Consider the following 8,734-nt stretch of genomic DNA (forward strand, 5'->3'; position numbering starts at 1 on the left):
TCAGATCTTGTGCCAACCCAAAAGCTTTATTTTCCTCAGAGGAAGCATTGGGAAGGTAGCTTGTTAGTACTTGATAAAGAATTGCTGTTATTGTGGAGGCTATGCTTGAAATATAAAAAAATACCAGTGTTAAGGAAATTGTTGTGGTTTGTACAGCTTGTGATACATTTACCTCCTCCCCTCAAATTCCATGTCATCAGTAGGTGTTAATCTTTATGGGTTAATAAGTATATAAATTGTGGCACATTTACAGTTGCTATGGGAACCAGAACTCTGATTGCCTGACTTCAGTGTAGAATCCCTAGTGTACAGTTGCAATAGTGCTTTTGCATTTACTTTCATAACAAAAGAAGAATGAAGTGAGCAAAAATACCCCAGTGACTGCTGAAATGTGCTGTTCATTTGCCACTGAAGGGCTTGTTCATTGAGAACGAAAATATATTATAAAGGCTCTACTCTATATGTTGAAATACTTGACTCAAATCATGTGGAGATACAAAATAGGATGTGTATAGTATCCTTCTAGGCCACCTATCTAGAAACTAGACTTTGTCCTCTATTCTCCATTTTAGACTAGGCATCTGTTAAGCAGTATGTACTTGTGATTCTTTGGGCACCCTGGATACTATTTTTGGACTTCAGAATAATGGTGTTAATAAAGAGCTGTAATATGTCATATTGCAGCTACACAAACTTAAAAATTAAGTGCACACACAATGGAAGATACTTTTATCGATTCAGATGGAGGGCAGGGAAGCCTTGATGGTAGGTCATAAACCTGAGTTAATCAAGAAAAATAGTTTCAGAATGTATCAGACAGTGCTGGTCTGATTTGAAGGAAGATGTTGAGAATGTGAAGAAGTTTAAACTTTGTAGCACTTTTCCCTTTTCAATAAGTATAGCCTTTCCTTTGAAGATACTGGGAATAATGTTGCAAGGAAGAAAGAGATCTTTCTTCCATTGTCGTTAATGAGAGGGAGGCGTGCAAGGAGGTTCTTTGGCTGTAAGAATAGCTAAGCAGTTGAACAATGGCTGAGAGAGACTGCAGGGTCTTTTATCTGCTGCAGCAATGTATTTGTTGGCTTGATTTATAAGCTATGAATCCTGACAACCTATGTATCTAGTAGTGATCTTTTCCAAACTTAAAATTTATATAGCCAATTACTGCAGTGCTTACGTCCAAAGGGTTTGGTTACTTATGAGAAGGATTTCTATTTTAAAAGTTACAGTGCTGGTAACCAACAGTGCTTTAGGCAGCTTGTAGAAATGTGTAATTCTAAGCTGGTTTTAGATGCCATTAGGTTGGCCTCAGGCTGTGTTTTAATGCGTTCAAATTTTGCTAATTACGTTGGCATGTTGTAGCTTTTAAATTACGACGAGCTGGCAGAATACTAGAGGAGCCTGGATTCAGTGCTGGGTATTTCTACCAACACAGGATACCTTGAAGCAACGGCTTGCTTTGTACATACTTTGCAATTATGAAAAAATTGGTTTAACGTTTTTCCTTTTAAAACACTGTCATTTAAGATGGCCCTGCCGATTCCTCCGTTACAAATGGAAGCATCACAACTCCTGCTGCTGTATTGAATGATGACCTGGATATATTTGGCCCAATGATCTCTAACCCATTGCCAGCCACTTCTATACCTCCTGCTCAGGTAAGCAGCAAAATTTAGCATGCCTAGCCCTTTTTAAAATTTCTTGTTGATTGAGATGTTTACATTAGAAATGACAAGCCTGCCTAAAAATATAAAGATGACTTGTATCAGCTGTCCCGTTAAAATCTTCTTACTAGAGAGATTGGCAGGCAGTGAAGCTTGTGTTGGTTATAAGCACACAGTTTATAAGCCCATGCCAGGTGTTAGCATAAGAAAGAAGTTTTTCACATTTGAAACAGCAGTGGGAAGAGAAACTGGCCATAGAAAAGCCAGTGTTATGTAGCCCCTCAATTTAAGAAGAGAGCTCAATTTTACTCATGCATTCCATATTTTATTGCACTTCAGCAGCTGGCCTCATCAATAGCATGCTATTAATATGAGTACCAATACCTTGCACAATTTTTTTCCAAACATTATAATATGAGGCATCTTGTAGCTCACTAAGTGCTTTAATATCTCTATGGAGAGGGAAGCTAATATTTAGTCTTAAGGTGGTTTTTTAAAAAAAAAGATTAGATACATTTTCTAGATGTTCGGTCTGTCTTGGCTTTTCAGCCATTACAGCTATCATTCATCTTTTATGTTTAGAGGTATTATGCTTCAGACTTCCATAGCTCTGGGATGAGCATCATTGATATAAATAACCAACCTTTCATGTTTATGAACATCCCTGGGGGATTTAACAAGGCTTTGCCTGGAGCACAATGCTGAGTGGAGTCCAGTGACCTGATTAGTAATATGCATAATAACATAAAGGCACAATATATTATCTATTAAGACATGGTGTTAACTCATTCAGTAGCTTCCAGACTAGTTATAACTAGATGATTTCAACAGAGGCTCGCTGTTATGGGGCTCATTAAGGTTTAGTGGCACATTTTGGCAATGAAAATGCTTTCCCATTAAAGTGTGCAGAGGCCTAGTTAGTCCAGCTGATCTCTTAACGGTTTTGTAGATTTATTGATCTATGACTCTGCCATGCTTCTAATCTGCATTTTTAATTGTTTGTGATTAGTGAACTGAAAAGTGGGAGTGGTCAGGTGGGCTTCCCATGTCTCCTTTTTGTTATTTGATTAAGGGTGTTTATTTTCCTTTTGTAATATTATTATTACATCTGTAGCCCACATTTCCTCCCAAGCATCTCATACATGGTTCTCACACTTCCTATTTTATTCTCACAAGAGCCTTGTGAAGTAGAGGTGAGTAGGTTGAGAGACAGTGGCTGGCCCAGGATCACCCAGTGAGCTTCAAAGCTGAATGGGGATTTGAACCCAGGCCCTAGTCCAGGGGTGCCCAAACTTTTTTCAAAGAGGGCCAGATTAAATCGACTGGCGGGCCAGATTAGGTCCCTGAAACAAACTTTGGACATCCCTGCCCTAGTCCAACACACTAACCATGCATCACTGTTGTTCTGTCTTCTTGATGTTGTCTCATTAAAAACTGAAAGCTCTTCAGGGTAACAGCTTAATTCCTTTTCCCGTGATATTCATGGTCTTCCTGTTCACTGCTTGCTCTTTCTTATACTAACTCATTTTGTGCATGTAATGCTTTCTGTTACTGTGCTTTGAGGCTTAAGCTCCTTACCTTATCTTTACAAAGAACAGAACAAAACACTTTGAGTGGAATTCAGCGTAGCACTAAGATTTTTCCATCAGGCAAGGAGAAATGCTCTTGCTGTTGGAACTATCTCCCTTCTCCTTGCCCTAGGAGCACTGAGGTTTCTTCTGACCCTCCAAAGTTGAATTTAGGGAGAAAGGGCGGGGGGAGGAGCCCCATTGCATTCATAGGAGTCCTTCTGCTAGCAGAACAACTTAGTTAAATCCAGCCCCATGACATTTTTAAAAAGTAATTTTTCCATCAACTTTCCATTTTTAGGAAGGTGAAGTGCTATCTAAGTGATATATGACCTTGGCTTGTTCTCTTCTCCTTTTCTATTCTTCCTGTGCCCCATTCTCTTGCAGATGGTTAGATTGTAGCCCTTCAAGCATGGACTTCTCTTTCTCCTTTTGCTGTGTAGTGCTCCGGTTATTTTAGATACTCTTACATTTGACAAGTGAAAAATTTGAACTTGTTCCAGTACTAGAGCAGACTCTTGTGGCACATGAAAGGTTAACAATTTTTTATTATGGCATAAACTTTTGTGGACTGTAGACTGCTTCCTCAAATATTAATATATATCAGATGGCTTGAAGGTGTGAAACCACTTCAGACAAGAGCACTTTTGTATATTTTGAATCACTGCACAATCATAATTTTTCACTTGTGAGTGGTGAGACTTTAGAAATTTGCCTGGAGAGAGCTTTCCAGCAGTAGGAGTTTTTCAGTTACATTATACTAGTCCTGAGTCCACCCATAGCAATAGTCTTTCCCCCTTCCAATGAAACTGGATATGAATAGCTCTTTTCTGTATGAGGGCCCAAATTGGGTAGAGGGTGAGCATTCATCCCGCCACCTGTTTGCCCATTCATGCCACCCATGGCTGTTGTTCCAGCCTCTCTATGTGCTGAGCCCCAGGGGGAAAGCATTTTGGAACTCCCTCCCCTCTGTGATATGGTGGGCACCTACTTTTTTAAAAAAAGGTGTAGTTGCCAGCTGATGACCTTGTTATTCCTCCAAACTTTTATTGGAATCTGATCCCAGTATTGAATTTTTAGTTGGCTGGTTCTGACCTGCATACCTTGATTTTAGCAAGTGTATTGTGAATTTGGAACTTATTTAAGCTACAGCTCTGAAATCACTATATAATGAAAATTCAGTAAGAAATGTTCAAAATTAAATAGATAAATGAGCAAAGTAGCATACACGATTTCCCCACAGGCTTGGGATAGCAGCTGGGCCAACATCACTAGGCGATTTGAACCTGGGTCTCCTGGGTCCTAGGTTGACACATTAACCACGCTACCTCCTGTTTCTGGTTGGTTGATTAGTTACTTGCATTTCTTTTCAAAGGTGCCATTCTTACAGACATACTAAGATTTATGGAAGAGATGCTTTTCTTCATGGTTCACTGAGGTCATAAAAAATGTGAGAATTTCTAGTTTCTAAAGGTGCAGTTCTTCCTTACAAAGACTACTGAACCATTCAAGCTGTGACCTTTATGCACTGTGTGGAACACGGGGCAATACAAAATTTATTCTTTTGTGGTTCTGCTTTTAAAACACAGTTGAAGCCTTTAAGAATCTAAGCTTCACAAACCACTTGAGATCTTTTTCAAAAATCTTGTTCTTAAGCAGTGACCCTAAAATTAAAACTGGCAACTTCCAAAACTTACCTTACGCAGTTCTCGTAACCTTGCCTTGAATTAGTTGAAAGTAATAGATCTATGACAGTAGTTCTGCTCAGTATTTCTTATCATACGAAATTGCTTCATCTGATCACTACTTTCTTTAGATTACTTGAGAAAAATTATAAGCAAAGCAAAATGAAGTTTATCTGATGGTGTTTTCTCCTGGAAAAGTGTTTGCATGTAATGCAGCCAAGCAAATACCTTACTTGCAGTTTGTACAATGTTACATGGAGGCAACTAAGAAGTAAAGGAGAATAAACCCACCACGAATCTGGGACTAGAATAGAGATGATGAACAGCTGTAATGGGTGTATGTATGCATCACAAGTAGAACAAATTCTGCAAGAGACAATCTTTGTGCAATTTCTTTGTAAGCTTTTTATTTAAAAACAGGTGGACAGATAATGAAATCTTCATACTGTGTGTATGTTTATGTTGCCAAATATTTGCTATGTATACAGTGGTGCTGCACCGCATAAACTATGAAACAGAAGCATGTATGTGCATCTTCAAACAACTGTGTGTACACATCTGATGATCCTGGGCCAGTCAAGGTTCACAGATGTGCATATATACATGCGGAAGACATAAATTTTACATGCTAGCCGTAGGTAATAAATTTGCTGTATAAAAACGTGTAGCTGTTGTACTTTTGTTCATGTTGCGTAAACTTCTGGATTATTTGTCTTGATATACGGTATGTCATTGTAACTTGCCCAAAGGAAACATTGGTAAATAATTAGTATTGTGTTATACATATGCAAGCATTTGTTCGTTAGTGGGGTTTTTTGCAACATTAGGACATTTTCCTTTACAGTACTTCCAAATTTTGGGGATGCTTGTAATTGAAAGTTTGGTTACTAATACAATAACTAAATTTTTGCATTCTGTTTGAAAACACATGGCCCTTTAGCTAATGTATTTGGTGATAATGGTTTTCAGTAATCTCATTTGACTTTCTTCCCAGACTGCTTCCACTAACACTGCAGCTGCTACCTTATCTGCTGCATCTGGAGATCTTGATCTGTTCACTGAACAAACAAAATCAGAAGAGTCAGCAAAGAAACTGCTCTCCAAAGACTCCATCCTGTCATTGTATGGCACAGGTACTATTCCGCAGCAAAATGCTCCAGGTAATTGGTTTTCAAATTTATTTCTAAATGTCTTAATTAAAAGTTGTGCCTAGAACATATGGTTGGGGCTCTCGCGCTCTCTCCCTGCAGCAAAAAGTGTGTATTAGTGATAAGTGGGATTTATTTCCCCCTTTTTATCATTAAAAAACTAACATCAAGCAGGAGGCCTAAAGAAGGAAATTATTCAAAACTGAGCATTGTAATTTGAAGGCTACAGCTATTCACAGAAAAGGTTAGGAGTCAATTTGGAGAAGTAAAGGTAAAGGTAAAGGTACCCCTGCCTGTACGGGCCAGTCTTGACAGACTCTGGGGTTGTGCGCCCATCTCACTTAAGAGGCCGGGGGCCAGCGCTGTCCGGAGACACTTCCGGGTCACGTGGCCAGCGTGACAAAGCTGCATCTGGCGAGCCAGCGCAGCACACGGAAACGCCGTTTACCTTCCCGCCAGTAAGCGGTCCCTATTTATCTACTTGCACCCGGGGGTGCTTTCGAACTGCTAGGTTGGCAGGCGCTGGGACTGAGCAACGGGAGCGCACCCCGCCGCGGGGATTCGAACCGCCGACCTTTTGATCGGCAAGCCCTAGGCGCTGAGGCTTTTACCCACAGCGCCACCCGCGTCCCATACAATTTGGAGAAGAGGAGGCTTCTATTCAGAGGGATCTTCTTGGTGCTGTTCTTCTCGCTGCTTCCTTTGTACTTCTTTGCCCCTGAGTAGCCACTCCTCATGATCTTCAGTATGCTCACAATCATTAATGGTTTTATCAGGGTTACTATTATTGTTATTGCTGTTATAGAAACATATCTGCCAGAGGTGGTCTCTGCTATTGAAAAGGCTCTGGGGCTGCATTCCAGGAAGCTTTGACTGCAATTTAAGGTCTCCTTCCCTGAAATGCTGTTGGAAACGGGGGGGGGGGGGAGGATGAGTATTAGAAGTAAATAGCTTGAGTGGGAAAGTAAAAGACTGTGGAAGGGTGGATTTGAGGGCAAAAATAAGAAGGAAAGGTGGAAGAGAAAATTACCCTCTAAACCCAGAGGTGGGGAACCTGATCTGGCCAGAGGGCCAAATTCTTATCCCCCCTTACCCTTGTGGACAGAGCCACCCTCCTGTCCAAGTGATCAGCAGGCTTGGTCACCACCTATTCATTGATGGGCAGTGACTTCATGCCTGCTTTCTGCACAAGTCAGCCTGCAGACTGGAGTTTCCCCACTCTTGCTGTAAGCCTAAACCAGAAACCATAACAAATCCCATAATCCACCTTAGGCTCTTTCCCAGGTCTCAGGAGAGTAGCAGTCATCAGATTCTGTCATTGCCCAGTTCTTGGTTTCTCTTTAGGAGCTGCTGTTCATGGGGTAAAGCCAGGAGCAAAGGAGTAGCTTGCCAGTGCCTTGCCTCTGCAAGTAGCCCAGAGTGTTGTGGGGTGAGGGAGCTATCCTAGCTTGTAAGAGAATAGAGGAGGAGCAAAAGGTGGCAGCAGCTTCAGGGAAAGCCTGCTTCCTATCTCCTTCAGTGACACAACCACAAGATCACCAGGCCTAACTTTAGCTACTACTGACAACTAGGTGCTTGGATTTTTGCACCCATGCTTCTTGTTATACCCCAGCCACCTTAAATGTCTAAGGATTGTGGGTTTGTCATTAAATAGATTCCTTGCCAACATTCATTGAGCCACATGTAGATCTTAACACTATTTGTACACTGTCTTGAAGGGATAATTGAGCCCTCAAAGGTAGTCTACAAATCAGGAAATGAAATTAAGAATGATTTAAGTAAAGCAGCTACTGGATATCAGTTTTGTTTTTTGCCTGACGTAACGGAAGTTTGGTTGGCACATTTAGCAAAAGCAGGTTTTGTTTTTAGAACTTAAAACTTTGCTGACATAATGGAATTTACTCCTTTCCTCTTCCATTTTGCCTAATACAGGTGTATTCATGGGACCACAACCTATTCCCTTTACTGCACAACCACCAGCTCATTTTCAAGGTTTTCCAGCCATGGGAGTGCCTGTGCCTGTACCTGTACCTGCAGCCCCTGCAATGATGGGAACCATGATGGGGCAATCGGTGCCTGTCATAGGACAGAACACAGGCATGATGGTGGGCATGGGAATCCCTAATGGCTTTTCTGTCACTACACAAACTGCTGGTTTGGGACTTCCTCAAAACGTTGGACCCCAAGGACCAATGGTGGGGCACGTAGCCCCACCACAGAAATATGGTATACAGCAAAATCAGCAAGCCCAGTGGAACCTTTCTCAGGTGAGAATGAATATACATTTTTCTCCTCATGGGGGGAGGGTGCTACAGAGAGGAGCAACTTCTTAGGATTAAAACCTGGTTATGCATATAATGTCAATAAAATTTATAATAATAATAATAATAATAATAATAATAATAATAATAATAATAGTAAAACCAGTTATGCAGGAGGTGCCGTGATACTGATTGCTAGGGAGCTATTGCTGCAGTTAGGAGGAATTAATTACACCAGCAGGACTGTAAATCCTGCCATATTGTATTTGTTTTCAAGATTGCTTTTTGGCGTTATTATCCACTTTAAACAATTTGTTAGACGGGTGCTAGTACAAGAATGGCTTGGTAATTTTGGTGCATTACTCCTTAATTCAGAATACTAGACACTAGACAACTTTGTGTATCGTG

The 8,734-nt window shown here is 40.7% G+C and overlaps 1 protein-coding gene and 1 long non-coding RNA gene across 3 annotated transcripts in view; both read left to right on the forward strand.

The window, feature by feature from the left end:
* SMAP1 (small ArfGAP 1) overlaps positions 1-8,734 on the forward strand; it is a 57,557-nt gene that overhangs the window by 46,363 nt on the left and 2,460 nt on the right. For both annotated transcript variants that reach the window (XM_053381246.1, XM_053381247.1), the window contains 3 exons: positions 1,528-1,658; positions 5,912-6,077; positions 7,998-8,332. In XM_053381246.1, the coding sequence (XP_053237221.1) occupies positions 1,528-1,658; positions 5,912-6,077; positions 7,998-8,332 (632 nt within the window). The remainder of the gene's footprint in view (positions 1-1,527; positions 1,659-5,911; positions 6,078-7,997; positions 8,333-8,734) is intronic.
* On the forward strand, positions 6,084-6,999 carry LOC128410247 (uncharacterized). Its single transcript, XR_008329430.1, has 2 exons — positions 6,084-6,336; positions 6,719-6,999. It is a non-coding gene; the product is annotated as an uncharacterized LOC128410247 (long non-coding RNA).

The sequence above is a fragment of the Podarcis raffonei genome, chromosome 3 (genome assembly GCF_027172205.1).
Source record: "Podarcis raffonei isolate rPodRaf1 chromosome 3, rPodRaf1.pri, whole genome shotgun sequence".
Taxonomy (NCBI): Eukaryota; Metazoa; Chordata; class Lepidosauria; order Squamata; family Lacertidae; genus Podarcis; species Podarcis raffonei.